This window comes from Alternaria rosae (assembly GCF_020736505.1).
Source record: "Alternaria rosae strain MPI-PUGE-AT-0040 chromosome Unknown BKA58scaffold_2, whole genome shotgun sequence".
NCBI lineage: Eukaryota > Fungi > Ascomycota > Dothideomycetes > Pleosporales > Pleosporaceae > Alternaria > Alternaria rosae.
In genome coordinates, this window is record NW_025763571.1 from 2,016,187 (window position 1) to 2,028,850 (window position 12,664).

Genomic DNA, 12,664 nt, shown 5'->3' on the forward strand with positions numbered 1-12,664 from the left:
AAATGAATGAAGAAGAGAATGTCGAAAGCACGAGTAAGCGTGCAACAAGAAGAGATAAAGCACGTTAATGAGTGGCGATCCGCATGTATATCCGCTGCAAGAACGGCCGGGGTAGTAGCGAACGAAGACCGGTTCGTCGAAAGTGCATCATCACCCGCAGCTTATCCAAACAAGCTCACTATATATCCACCAACCGGTAGGTGAATTGGCTGTCAGAGGTTACGTCTCCCTGTCAATTATTCCGAAACAGCGGTCCGCGCACCAAGAGAAACGATCAACGGCAGGGAGGGGATGTTCGCGCAATCTTTAGCCCGTGGTGTTGGCGCAGTTGTGACCGCATTGAACACGCTGGTGCGGGTTCATCGAACCATTGCATGACTTCGAGACGCTGGGGCCCAGTGCGCCTGAAGGACCTGCCCGATGTAGTCGGAAGGAGCCAGAGACCCGTTGAGGGGAGCCAGGCGTGCATCAGCGCCCTCAGCCTGTAGCCTTGTCTACTCGGCTGATGTTTCCCCAACTTCTAGATCTAGATCAGTGTGTTTCGATCGCCGGCTTTGCGGCTAGGCACGCTGTTTCGACTTGCATGATTTCTGGGATGCCACCGTCATGCCAAGTTGTCTGCGGATGTCAAGTCTGATACAGGCACGCCGGGCGGTTGAACTGGAGGATTCCGGAGATTTAGCCTGGAAGACGTTGGGCTGGACATGATGAAACGAATGTAGCAGATGGATTGCGCGTCAAAAGGCGGGCGCTAAGACTAGCGTGGCGCTATCAGACGCACGGACGTCCAAGAGCGATCGGAAGCAAACAAAGCAAACACTCCCAGCCTCCACATCACGCAGACGTCATCACCGTCGCGCGACGTTGGGAAGACTCTATACTCACTTGGACAATTACCTAGACATCGCTATTATCTTGGAATTTCAGACAATGATCAGCTGGACATATCGACTAGACAGCCGAAGGCACGGAACGCGTCTCTTGGACACGTCTTGACCACCCTTGCTTGGAGGCATCGGTTCAGCATAAAATTACCCGATATGGACGATCATGAACACTCTTCCCAGACAATGCGCCCAGGATCGCTATCACCAACATCCACGATATCCGCACAGGCCCTGGACCTCAGCAGACTCCCGCCAATTGCAATCTTCACTGCGCATCTGAAGGACGAGGAAGTGAAGCTGCTAAAGGAAACGTTGCGCCAGTACGACGCACCGCTTACTACCGATGTCTCCAGGGCGAAATTGTTCATCGGGAAGGTGGGTACCAAGAGAAGGGCCGAGTTCGAATTGAGGTCGAGAAGGCTGGTTGTTCAGGAGATTGTCGCCCCTAAACGGCCAGCTAGTACTGTGAAGGCACAGGATCATTCCAACAAGAGGCGAAAAGTTGGTAGAGCGTCAGGTCGATTCCCCGCGGATGAAGGAGAGTCTACCACTGAAGATGAGGCTGGCAACGGCTCTGAGACTGAGCAGCACCACGTTCCTCTGTCATCCCCTTCGAGATCCGACAATGGCTCACAGACTGCACTACTCTTTGAGAGTCCGTCAAGTGACGATATCATCTGGGTTGTCAAGTTCGACTGGGTTGAAGCTTGTGTCACTGCAGGTCACCTACTTCCACTGGGAGACGATTTGGTGTACAAAGGCAAGGTTATTGAAAGACCCAAATCATCGGCTAAAAAGTCTATCAGAGACATTTTCGGCGCGCACACAAAAGTAGCGCCGGCGTCTCAAACACTCTTGGCAACACGACCACATCCGGTGCAAGACATCTTAAACCGCGCAAAATTAGACATTAGCACGACCACGAAGAAAAGTATCTATCAACCGCAAAGATTTGGGAACCACGCTTCTAATCGCTTCGATGGAAAAGCTTTTGCCCGCTCTTCCCAACCTGTCGGTCACTCGCATGCTTCACAAGCTGCACATTTACTGCAGCAAACGACAAGTGAGTATGAAGGTGAGGATAGTGATGTCCCCGCAGCACCAGAATGGGTGAAGAAGGGCGTCAAATATTCATGTCAGCGCTTCACACCTGGCAATGGACCCAATGAAGACTTCCTCGACCAGCTCAAGAAGATAAGAACTGCTCGAACCTTAATCAACGACGATATAGGCGTTCGTGCTTATTCAACCATCATCGCCTCTATCGCTGCGTATCCGTACAGACTTAGTCACCCCCGCGAGATCGTTCAACTACCTGGTTGTGAGGAGAAAACGGAAGTTCTCTTTGTAGAATGGAAGAACACCGGCAGGATTCAAGCGGTCGAAGATTTTGAGGCCGACGAATCAATGAAGGTCCTGCGTTCCTTCTATAATATCTGGGGGGTTGGAGCCAAGACCGCACGACACTTTTACTACAACAACCACTGGACTGAATTGGATGATATCATCGAGTTTGGCTGGAACGATCTGGACAGAGTGCAGCAAATTGGTGTCAAGTACTATGACGAGTTCTTAGTCTCGATTCCGCGTCCTGAAGTTGAGCAAATTGCCGCTGTGGTTCGAGAACACGCTGTGAAGCTTCGCGACGAACGCATTACTGTCACGATTGTAGGCGGATACAGACGTGGCAAGACAGAATCTGGTGACGTGGATATGATCGTGTCGCACCCGAAGCTGGAGAGTACAGCAGGCTTGGTTCGAGAGATTGTCGAGTCATTGGAGGAATCCGAGTGGATTACTCACACTCTTACGATGAGCTTGAAGAACACTAATCGCGGTCAACATGCGCTGCCTCTTCGATCTGCGAAGGGGGCTGGCGCGGGCTTTGATACGCTTGACAAAGCACTTGTTGTGTGGCAAGATCCAGCATGGCCTACTCGTGAGGAGGATCTTGCAGAGAATCCGAGAGCGAAGAACCCTGCTATCCACCGCCGAGTTGACATCATCATTGCGCCTTGGCGGTCAGTTGGTTGCGCAGTCCTGGGCTGGAGCGGTGGCACGACATTTCAGCGTGATCTGAGGCGGTATGCGAAAGCCATCAAAGGCTGGAAGTTCGACAGCAGCGGGACTCGAAGTCGAAGAACCGGCGAAGCTATAATGCTGGAAGGACCCGATGGAGTCGAGGGTACGCCCGAAGAGGCTGAGAAGAAGGTCTTTGAAGGGCTAGGACTGGAATATATACCACCAGAGTATAGAATAACGTATTGATGGGGCATATCACACGATTTTGCACTGTGAAGATCGCCCTCTGCTTCACCACCTTTCTCCCACAACATTCCTTTCCAGCTTTGTCACACATAGCCTTCACGCGGCCGTGCTACATGCTGAGATATTCCTACGTCTTACAATGTGGCCAACATGTGCAGAACTCTAGCAACTATCTCCTTATACGATCGCTTACCATCATGCAGCATGACCGGCTGATCAACGCACTCACCATCACCGTACAGATACTCATCAGTCTTGTCCTCTTCGCCATCGTCCTCCCATTCTTCATCCTATGGCGTGCCCCAATAAGCCTCCTCTACTTCACCAAGAAAGAAAAAGAGGAGCCAAAGAACGCAGACCAAGAGAAGGAAAGGCGACAAAATCGACAAGCGGACGAAGAAGAGGAAGAGCTAAAACCAGACCCACCTCCCGACCTCCACGACCGCGCCTTCGCACCCTACACAAGACAATGGACAGCCTTCAAGAGCCTCCCAATCAACAACCCCCTCGTAACCCACTGGTCCCGTGTAGCATGCCTCTCCCTCCTCACAATACAAACCACGCTCACCCTCGCCCTCCTCGAAAAGTCTCTCGTCTACCACATCCCCTGGTTCGTCACACACCTGTCAAACACAGACTACAAGACATCGAAGAAGAAACTTTGGCTCAACGATCTGCTACTACATGTATCCTGGCTACTCATGACTTGTGCGCCTATCATGGGGTTACTAGGCGTAGGCCTGGGCGTTGCGTACTATACGTCAAAAGCGGTGAGGTACGGGAGGTTTAGCAAGGGTTTTGTGAGGAAGAAGGGGGGGAGGGGGTATGAGGATCCGGATAAGGCGAAGGAGGGGAAGGGGAAGGATGGGGAGGCGAATGGGGTTAGAGAGGCGGTTATGGGGGTCGTGGATCATGTTATGCATCTGAATGTTCATATTCCGCAGCTGCATCTACCGCATCCGCATCTACATGATCATCACCCGCACGAGCAGCGGGAGCCGGAAACTTCGCCGTATGGGTATCCGGGGTATAGTGAGGATATTCTCTTCGAGCAGCCTGGAGATACGGCGGGTGCATACCAATATACGGCTCAGCCGGCACCGGCGGCGCGATTCAATAAGAATCCTTATACATTGGCTGGTATTGCGTCTATTTGGACTGGTCAGAAGGAGAAGATGAATGGTGGGTATGACGGGAGAGATGTGAGGAAGCGGAATTTTGCGGAGGATATTGAGATGGCGGATTGGGTGGGGAGGAAGTAAGCGATACGATCATTTATGAAGCGTTCTTGCTGGCAAGGACGAAGGACATAATTATGTTGATTAGTACATATAAAGAGAGAGCAACCCCTCATCCACTGGTATCATCGTCCACCCGCCTCAACTCCGCGCTTTTCTCCGTTTACACACCTCACTTTTGCACCACCTCAAACGCCCCCACCATCTCTGTCAACACTCAAGTACTCTTCTTTCCCTGCGCCGCAGCATCCAAATGCCACCTCATGACCTTCTCAAAGATACCCTTACCATCCCCCTCCATGACATCGCCATGGCAAGGGATAATCCTGTTGAAACCCCACTTATTAATCCTCTCCACACTAGCCGAGAAGCCCTTCCTATCACTCGCACTAGTTCCATACCAGATAGTACGCTGCTGCCACTTCGCATCGCCCTTTGTACTCTGCAGTGCCACAAAGATTTTGGTCAAGATGCCGCTGTTCGGGTCGACTCCCGTTTTGCTGAACTGCTCGGTAGCAGGCAGGTTGAACATGAGATCAGCCATGATGAGACTACGGGTGGGGCGGTGATGGAAAACGAGCTCCTTGTTGATGTGCGAGGGGACGTATTCCCAATCGAACTCTGCGTCGAATTCGGGCGAGATGGACTCGACGGGTTTGGAAGCGCTGAAGAGGATGGAGAATGGGACTTTTTCGTCGTTCTGCTTTGCGCGCTTTTCGGGCAGGACGTCGGGGCCCATGACTTGCGCGTTGGGGTATTCTTTGTGCCAGGGGCCGAGGAAGATGTGGTGCTGTTGCGTATAGTGTTAGCGACGGTTCCAGGTAGTCTTGTAGGCGTGATACGTACCTCTGCGTCTAAAGCGGCGATGTATTTCACCTCGCCCATCTCGGACACTTTCTGCTTGACATCCTCGGTCAATGCGACGGGAGAGAAGACGGCGAGAGAACCGGATTCGAGGCGCACTGTTCTTACGCATTAGCAGGCACTTGTGAGCTTTTGATCGGGCATAGTAATACCAATCGTTCCTCTTCCGCCAATCTTTACGCGACCGAACCTCCAGAAGGGCACTGATAGAGTGGTGATTACGCGCGGAACAACGTCGCGAATCACCATGACGCTAGCGGGGTCGGACGGCACGAGTTTCGACGACATACTGGGCTATGTGAGGTGTTGTGAGGTGTAGTGAGTTCGAGTAAAGAGAATCAGTGTAGGAAGAAGAGTTGTTGTAAGGATGCGCCGGATGCTTGGTATCTAAGATAGAAGACGTAATGCGGCGAGACCCTTGATGACGCAATGTTCAAGATTGGAGTGAAGCGATTTTGAAACTGCGATGAAGCAGCCATGATGTGGGGTCGTAGCTATATATCATTGCGAAAGTCTTAGTCGGCATAAAAGGTAACATTTGTCCGCTCGTAATGAGCGGACAGCGCATGTGGAGAGATGTCATTCGAATAAGGTGTTGGTGTGTCGCGTGAAGACGCATTAGCCGAGGCGTCGCGCGACGCGGTCGGGCTTTGTCAGCTACGTCACCGCTTTGTGAACTCCAAAAGTCTAGAACTTTGAGTTTGAAGATGGGAGCATATTTCGCGATTGCAGGTCGAGATAGAATGAAATATCTATAGTTAAGGACGACCTGGTTTCCATGGCTGTACATATGTCATTGTTCTAACATGAACTCTCTATCCGTAGCAACATTTGCATGCTACTTGTAAATTCGCATCTTGCGATTTGGTCTTCGGTGTTCCCGGTAGTGTTCCCAGGGGCCGCCGGCCACCGACCCACATCTGTGGGCTCACGGTGCGTCCTGTTCTAGAAACTTTCCTAATGGATGGAATGCTCGGACGAACTTGAGCGGCGCCCGATATGCGAGTATTTGGAAGCATCGCAGACTGGTCGGCCAGACTTGTAGTCTTTCATAAGGTAATTTTGCTTCGTGCGAGGTCTCACCTGGCATTCTCAGCGCTCAGCTCTGCCATCAGCCCCCCAGCATCCCTCTCTTTGGCGTCTTCGTCAAGCCTCTTCTGGATGAATGCGTTCATCTCCTTGACCTTCTGCAAAGCAACGTTCGTGCAATTCAGCAGAGCCAGCGGGTTTATTGTTGCTCCTCCGTACTTGGCAATCTGACATAACTCGCCGTGTTTGTTCATTGTGAGAATCACTTCTCCCTGCCTCACTTGCTCTTCAGCCAAGTTTGCGTCCACCAAAAATATCTCTCCCTCAAAGTATGAGAAGGTAACACAGAGCGGCTGGTGTAGGATCGACAACGGTATTGGTTCGCGCTCGCGTACGCTGAGGATGGTCGCCTTCTCGCCTTCTACCTGTACGTCTGGTCTTCGGAAGTGTTGTAGCGCAGCCATAACGGCTATGCATGATGCATCGATCAGTCCGCCGTCATGGTCGATGATGTGTACGTCGGCGCGGAGAGCGAAGCACTTCAAGCCAGCGATGATGCAAAGCGATTCAGTGTCGAGAGCGTTGGAGCGACGGATGGCTTTCTCGAGGATGCGCGAGAGAATGACTTCAGCGTCCGTGGGACTAGATTTTCAGTCAGGTACACTGGAGGTTTGGTAGGTATTCAAAAGAACATACCGACCAACTTCAAAGGCTGGAGAAGCCATTGGAGAGAATTCCGTGACTATTTGGAAAATACCGTCGAACTTGCGCTCGGGTAATGGTGTCGTCACGTCTACTGATATGCGCGCAATGACTCTGAGAAGTGTTAGCTTGCGCATGCTATCTCCCGGTACATTATATACCTTGTCTTGCCTAATTGGACGTCTGCGACGCCATACTCTTCTCCAAAGGTGAGCTCGAGTGGGCGGAAGGCGTCGAATGCGCGTCGGTCGATCCGTATCTGTTCCTGCAGCGCTTGCTTGATAAACTCGCGCTCATTGAGCGATATCTCAGCTTCTCGAGGCATCTTGACCGTCTTAAATGTGTGAGGTTGTCTTGGTGGAATGGTAGTTGTTGTAGCAGCCATAGAAAATGCGGCGGCGGGGAATTGTGACCGCCGGTCCTTAGCGCGATTTGCAGTTCAAGCTTCTGTGCACGCTTTCTTCTACACATCACCTACTCACCACCTCAACCACGCGCAAGACTTCCGAAACCTGCGCCAACCAGCGATACGATCGGAAAATAACAGAACTACACAATGACGACCGCCCATAGACCGACGTTCGATCCCGCGCGCGGCAAAGAAGCCCAGCGCGGACCCGCCTACCACCAGCGACTCCTCCCAGCGCACACAACACTCAAACATAGGCAACCCGGGCAGGGCGGCGATGCCGACATACAGCGCGATCTCCGCGCCGAACTCTTGGAGGCTGAGGCGCGTCACATCGCGAAGAAGAACGGCACCTACGTCGAGCCGGAGGCAGCAGCAGAATCTGGCAATGCGCATAAACGTCAGATCGATGCTGTACCGGCGGCTGAAGAGGGGGAAGAAGATGAAGCAGCTCAAAAACGGCGGCGCATAGAAGTCTTGGAGAAGTTCAGAGACGTGGATGCGGACGACAGCAGTAGTGAGAGTGAGAGCAGCGACGACGAGTAAGTGCGAAGACGTGTTGTTACTCAATCTGTTGACTAACGACGTTCCAGCGACGAAGACGAAGAGGATGAAACCGCGGCCCTCATGCGCGAGCTGGAGAAGATCAAGAAGGAGCGCGCCGCAGCCAAGGCCAAAGAGGAGGCAGAACGCGCCGCAGAAGAGGATCAACAACGCGAAATCGATGTCGCCCGCGGTAACCCCTTGCTCAACGCGAAAGACTTCACCATGAAGCGGCGATGGGACGACGATGTCGTGTTCAAGAACCAAGCACGAGGTACCGAAGACAGGAACAAGAAGAAGGAGTTCATCAACGACATGTTGCGGTCCGACTTCCACAAGAAATTCATGGTATGTGCCCCCTGATTGAGCCTCAAGTGACCTTCTAACACCACGCGACAGTCCAAATATATCCGATGAGGTCATTACCATCAGCTATTCGTCCTTTCCGATTCTCGATTGTTCTGCATTGCACTGCTGGCGTTAGACACCTTGGCGTACAGGTTCTGGATCTTTCAGATGGGCTTTAGGGAGTGTGGGATACCCCAGATCTTGGCGGACACGGAGTAGCCAGTGACGGAACAGCACCTAGCGGGACTCTTATCGCTATCTTGGATCAGCAGCGACGACCACCATTTCCGGATGTCAGCTTTATCTCTGGCCTCAATCTTTACAACGAATCGATCCAATGAGTGCCGACCTACAAGTCCCGATCACGCATTCAAGGCGTGAAAAAGGAACCATCGTGAAGTTGAGGCCGCCGGCTCGTTCGATCCAAATGTATCCAAGGATCTATCAAAAGCGACCCCGGTATCGCAAACTTGCATAGCATCGACAGCTGCACGTAGGATCTAGTTTAGCCACTATCTCCTCCGACCCACATGAGCGGAACTTAGCGTACTACAAGGGATACCAATCACACCTTGGCCGGGTCTTCCACCCTCTTATAGAGCTTCTGATCGCATGATCTACGCCTCCCCCAGCAAGGTGACCTCATAAGGCTTTTTGACTTCTTAACACGTCCCGGTTGTGCTAGGGTCAGCACACGGCAGATAGTAAAGGAAGGATGCATGAACGATATATAGTCAACGATCAATACCCGCGTATCTGTGGTAATACAACACTACCTACTATCCACTATCTACTGTCTATACCCGCTTTCTTCAAATACCCAAAACCCTACCCCATAACTACAAGCAACCATGGCAGGCTATGGAAACCGCACAGCACCAGACTACACCGCAGAAGACCTCCAAGACCAACACAGCACCACGCGTCTCGGTCTCGTAGACTCTCACACCCCGTACCACAACCCCCACGAAAAACACGGTTCGGGTATAACAGGCGGCGCAGGATTCGGTAATTTCGCCCTCCCCCTTCCTTCTTCCCATCGTTTCCTATGCAAACGCTCTCCCACGCACACGCCTGACATCCCTAACACATATCTTTCCCTAACACCTCTTCAGGAAACAAACGCTCCTCATCCACCCCCGACACTGACACTTCTGAATTTCGCTTTGGCAGCCACTCAGACACAGCGCCGTACTCGCACGGGACAGCCATGGGCAGCGGGTCGACGGGCGGCGCGGGGTATGGGAATAAGACGGGGGAGATGAGCGGACCGGAGCCGGATTCTCTCTTAGGGAAAGTGGTGGAGAAGGTGGGTGGGTTGGTCAAAAATGATAAGGTGGAGGCGAAGGGGAGAGGAATGAGGGAGAAGGAGGGGTTTGGGAGGGTGGTTGAGTGAATTGACTTGGTAACGTATTGCAACTGCGGATGCTTCCGAGCGAAGCTTCGAGCCTTCATGCACCGGAACAGAAGCTTCCAAGGTTTTGTTTGATCGCTAATCGCTTCTTTATTCATACTATATTACTATTCCAAGTACATGAGTGAAACAAAAGGAGTGTAGACATCGCTGACCAAAGCAAACCCCCCTGAACCGAATCCATGATAAACCTGAAAGGAGAGTAGTAGAATTCCAAAGCGGTACAAATATCGTATCTTGCAATTTCTTATCTGCCTTTGTGGACCTCGATATCTTCCGACACAGAAACTAGAGGCCAATGCCCGGAATGATGGGCGTAATGATAGGTGTCGCCGCTGGCAGAACGACGGAGAGTACTGGTTGGAGGATGGGCGTTGCTGCTGGTACGACGACAGAGAGTACTGGCTCAAGGATGGGTGTTGCCACTGGTACAACGACAGAGACCACGTTGGAAACCACAGGTGCTACGACGGAAGCCACGTTGGAAACCACAGGTGCTACGACGGAAACCACGTTGGAAACCACAGGTGCTACGACGGAAGCTACGTTCGAGACCACAGGCGCTACGACGGAAACCACGTTCGAGACTACAGGTGGAATGACTGAAGCCACGGGTGGGACGACAGAAAGCACACCGGAGACGACTGGTGGAATGGCAGACACCACGGGTGGGATAGCAGAAACCACGGGTGGGATGACAGGTGGAAGTGCAGACACCACGGGTGGAATGGTTGGAGTGGTGGGTGTAGTAGGAGCGACACATTTGAGTCCGCTGACCTTGGTCTTGGAGCCGATTCCAGAGGTAGTAGAGCAGCACTTCATTGTGCCGCCACAGGGGGTGCCCAGAATCTGAACCGTGCCGAGGATATTGCCGAGAAGCGTGTTGATGATGTTGAACAATCCGGCGGGCAAGCAGATCTGCTTGAAGCTTCCAGCAGGGCATGTTGGAGCTGCTCTCGGTTCAAGTTCCATAGTAGGCACTGCCGAAACAGTGGCAACCACAGTGAAGACGGAAAGGATGGTGGAAGGCTTCATCTTGGAGTTGGAATGAAGAGAAAGATTGAGTTGTAAGGGATGATAGGATGATGAGGAGAAAAGTGCTCAGTAGTTGATAGTGAGGATGTTTGCGTTGTTCTGATGATGATAGTTAGGGAGGAAGGATGACGGGTCTTATATAGACATTTCAGCGTACTGAAGTGAAGTGATCACTCCAACTCTCTGTCTCCTCCTCTCGTCGCTTGTTCCTTCGATGTCTGCCCAGGCTAGACCAGGCATGGCCTACCTCACTCCAGCTCGCCTGGATGCAAGAAACCCCTCAATAGAACGTACAGAGCCTTGGAAAAGTCGTACTAACGACGGTTGAGGTCATGGCGAGTCTCAAGCGTAAGCCTCGTTCCAAGACATCAGTCTGTTTATCGCACGATGATAGAGGCTTCGGTGATAAGAGAGTACGCCACAATTCGAAGCGAGCCGTGGTGTGACGGTCTAGAGTCCTGATACCTGATTTTCCAAGACCTGTCTATACTCAGTAGCCCTGCTTCGGAAAGAACTAGTCCAGGTCTGTCAAGATCGGCGGAAGCATAACGGTAAACCCGCTGTCCTTCTCAGCCACTTCCATCAGGACCTTCTGTGGCAACACCCACTTTCGGCTACGATAGTTGCTACAATCACGTGCACTTGCTCTTTTTGGTTATTCTCCGGCGCTTAATCTTGATTCTACGTCTAATCCGGGTAGATAATGTTACTTTCCTGGCCTGCGGATGCATGTTCACGCCACAAGTAGATCGCATGCTCCGAGCAAAAGGAAAAGGTACTTAGGGAAAGGTACCATGGTATCTAGGTACATGAGACTGGAGATACTCGCGTAAGATGAGTCTTGCAGCTCTAGGATCATGTGTTATCGCGCTTAGAACGCGCATATTGAGCCACTGACGATGCAGTGCCGAAGATATCTCCAGTGGCTCCGTCCGTTTAGACTTCTAGAGATGTAGACGCCGATCTATAGCTGATTCTACCCCTCTGACTATGAGTTCTCGGCTACATCCAAGTGTCGGTATACTGCTTTTTGTGCCCTGCGTTCTCTTGAATCATGACAAAACTCGAGGCACAAATAGAGCAAGACAGCTCCACGGGGCAGACATGGCTGAAGCTTTAAGATCTTGGCAACAATTGCAGGTCACCACTCCGTGATTGCTTTTTGATGCGGAAATTTCGTCTCCAACCGTGGCGAAGGGTTTGGTCTTGCGGCTGTATCCGTGCATCATCTGGCGGATTTGCGACAGTATCAAGAAAACGTAAATCGAGGAATTTGTCACTGCTTTGCGGCTGTGAAAAGCGTAGTAGTCTAACCAAACATGACAGGCGTGGCACGCGGGCCTAAAGAAGGGTCGGGTCGATAGCGTACCAACTCTTCTCATTTCCATGTCTTGGCCGTCTACCTCGAGCGGCGAGACATTCCCCTCGCTCACTCCCTATCCTTCCCCTCTCGGACTTTACGCCACACATCTCTCGAATTCCTTCCCCGCACGTTTAGTGTATGCACTACCGTTTTCCGCTGCGTGACATGGTCGACGGTTTAGCGCAAGAAATAGCAAACCTAAGCGGACCTCACTCTTCACCACTATGAAGCCTGCCCAGGTGATGTTCTGGACCTCGGGATGATTCTCTACATCGCTCTCGCCGGACCCATGACACCGGAAGCGAAGCAGAGCCCTGCGCCCAATTATTCCGGAAAAGCAAAGTGGCCTTGCATGAACTATGAGCCTTGGAGGCCTCAAGCTTGGCTGCACTACCGTTATCGTACCTTATTTCCTTGCGAGTGGTGACGTCTTTACTGAGCTTATGTTCGGGCCAGCCCTTTCCGCGTTACGAAATTTACTGTTGAGGCAGTGACGAGTTTCGTTCCTTCCTAAGTGTGCGCGAAAGTCGTTCAGCATGGCTGACATTGACATGGCGGCTTGGC

At 52.0% G+C, this 12,664-nt stretch overlaps 7 protein-coding genes across 7 annotated transcripts; 4 read left to right on the forward strand and 3 right to left on the reverse strand.

The window, feature by feature from the left end:
* Positions 1 to 835: 835 nt before the first annotated feature.
* BKA58DRAFT_376780 (uncharacterized protein) lies at positions 836 to 3,283 on the forward strand. Its single transcript, XM_046169548.1, has one exon. The coding sequence runs from the start codon at positions 1,041 to 1,043 to the stop codon at positions 3,153 to 3,155; it is 2,115 nt and encodes a 704-aa protein (XP_046029064.1). The 5' UTR covers positions 836 to 1,040; the 3' UTR covers positions 3,156 to 3,283.
* Positions 3,284 to 3,352: 69 nt separating this feature from the next.
* BKA58DRAFT_465942 (uncharacterized protein) lies at positions 3,353 to 4,417 on the forward strand (the record flags this gene model as incomplete). The annotated part of the gene is made up of 1 exon (XM_046174985.1): positions 3,353 to 4,417. One exon carries the CDS (start codon positions 3,353 to 3,355, stop codon positions 4,415 to 4,417), a length of 1,065 nt encoding a protein of 354 aa, XP_046029065.1.
* Positions 4,292 to 5,858, reverse strand: BKA58DRAFT_376782 (uncharacterized protein). The gene is made up of 3 exons (XM_046169549.1): positions 5,410 to 5,858; positions 5,240 to 5,355; positions 4,292 to 5,183 (listed from the first exon to the last, which is right to left on the reverse strand). Exons 1-3 carry the CDS (start codon positions 5,543 to 5,545, stop codon positions 4,611 to 4,613), a joined length of 825 nt encoding a protein of 274 aa, XP_046029066.1. The 5' UTR covers positions 5,546 to 5,858; the 3' UTR covers positions 4,292 to 4,610.
* Positions 5,859 to 5,964: 106 nt separating this feature from the next.
* Positions 5,965 to 7,357, reverse strand: BKA58DRAFT_91536 (exoribonuclease). Its single transcript, XM_046176182.1, has 3 exons — positions 7,150 to 7,357; positions 6,983 to 7,102; positions 5,965 to 6,928 (listed from the first exon to the last, which is right to left on the reverse strand). The coding sequence occupies exons 1-3, from the start codon at positions 7,311 to 7,313 to the stop codon at positions 6,337 to 6,339; spliced, it is 876 nt and encodes a 291-aa protein (XP_046029067.1). The 5' UTR covers positions 7,314 to 7,357; the 3' UTR covers positions 5,965 to 6,336.
* A 187-nt stretch (positions 7,358 to 7,544) lies between these two features.
* On the forward strand, positions 7,545 to 8,357 carry BKA58DRAFT_435946 (Pre-mRNA-splicing factor Cwf15/Cwc15; the record flags this gene model as incomplete). The annotated part of the gene is made up of 3 exons (XM_046173382.1): positions 7,545 to 7,939; positions 7,991 to 8,288; positions 8,340 to 8,357. The coding sequence occupies 3 exons, from the start codon at positions 7,545 to 7,547 to the stop codon at positions 8,355 to 8,357; spliced, it is 711 nt and encodes a 236-aa protein (XP_046029068.1).
* Positions 8,358 to 9,120: 763 nt separating this feature from the next.
* BKA58DRAFT_91549 (uncharacterized protein) lies at positions 9,121 to 9,895 on the forward strand. Its single transcript, XM_046176183.1, has 2 exons — positions 9,121 to 9,296; positions 9,404 to 9,895. The coding sequence occupies exons 1-2, from the start codon at positions 9,140 to 9,142 to the stop codon at positions 9,682 to 9,684; spliced, it is 438 nt and encodes a 145-aa protein (XP_046029069.1). The 5' UTR covers positions 9,121 to 9,139; the 3' UTR covers positions 9,685 to 9,895.
* BKA58DRAFT_452256 (uncharacterized protein) lies at positions 9,896 to 10,911 on the reverse strand. Its single transcript, XM_046174417.1, has one exon. It carries the CDS (start codon positions 10,735 to 10,737, stop codon positions 9,991 to 9,993), a length of 747 nt encoding a protein of 248 aa, XP_046029070.1. The 5' UTR covers positions 10,738 to 10,911; the 3' UTR covers positions 9,896 to 9,990.
* Between the last annotated feature and the right edge of the window lie 1,753 nt (positions 10,912 to 12,664).

What these genes read in the sequence shown, in the direction of transcription:
- BKA58DRAFT_376780 (XM_046169548.1), top strand. Translation starts at nt 1,041, where the DNA reads ATGGACGATCATGAACACTCTTCCCAGACAATGCGCCCAGGATCGCTA.
- BKA58DRAFT_376782 (XM_046169549.1), bottom strand. Translation starts at nt 5,545, where the DNA reads ATGTCGTCGAAACTCGTGCCGTCCGACCCCGCTAGCGTCATGGTGATT. An exon ending in TGGCGGAAGAGGAACGATTG is followed by an intron (nt 5,356 to 5,409) that starts GTATTACTATGC and finishes GCGTAAGAACAG; the next exon opens with TGCGCCTCGAATCCGGTTCT. An exon ending in TCGCCGCTTTAGACGCAGAG is followed by an intron (nt 5,184 to 5,239) that starts GTACGTATCACG and finishes TATACGCAACAG; the next exon opens with CACCACATCTTCCTCGGCCC.
- BKA58DRAFT_91536 (XM_046176182.1), bottom strand. Translation starts at nt 7,313, where the DNA reads ATGCCTCGAGAAGCTGAGATATCGCTCAATGAGCGCGAGTTTATCAAG. An exon ending in GTCCAATTAGGCAAGACAAG is followed by an intron (nt 7,103 to 7,149) that starts GTATATAATGTA and finishes AACACTTCTCAG; the next exon opens with AGTCATTGCGCGCATATCAG. An exon ending in CCAGCCTTTGAAGTTGGTCG is followed by an intron (nt 6,929 to 6,982) that starts GTATGTTCTTTT and finishes CTGAAAATCTAG; the next exon opens with TCCCACGGACGCTGAAGTCA.
- BKA58DRAFT_91549 (XM_046176183.1), top strand. Translation starts at nt 9,140, where the DNA reads ATGGCAGGCTATGGAAACCGCACAGCACCAGACTACACCGCAGAAGAC. An exon ending in AACAGGCGGCGCAGGATTCG is followed by an intron (nt 9,297 to 9,403) that starts GTAATTTCGCCC and finishes ACACCTCTTCAG; the next exon opens with GAAACAAACGCTCCTCATCC.
- BKA58DRAFT_452256 (XM_046174417.1), bottom strand. Translation starts at nt 10,737, where the DNA reads ATGAAGCCTTCCACCATCCTTTCCGTCTTCACTGTGGTTGCCACTGTT.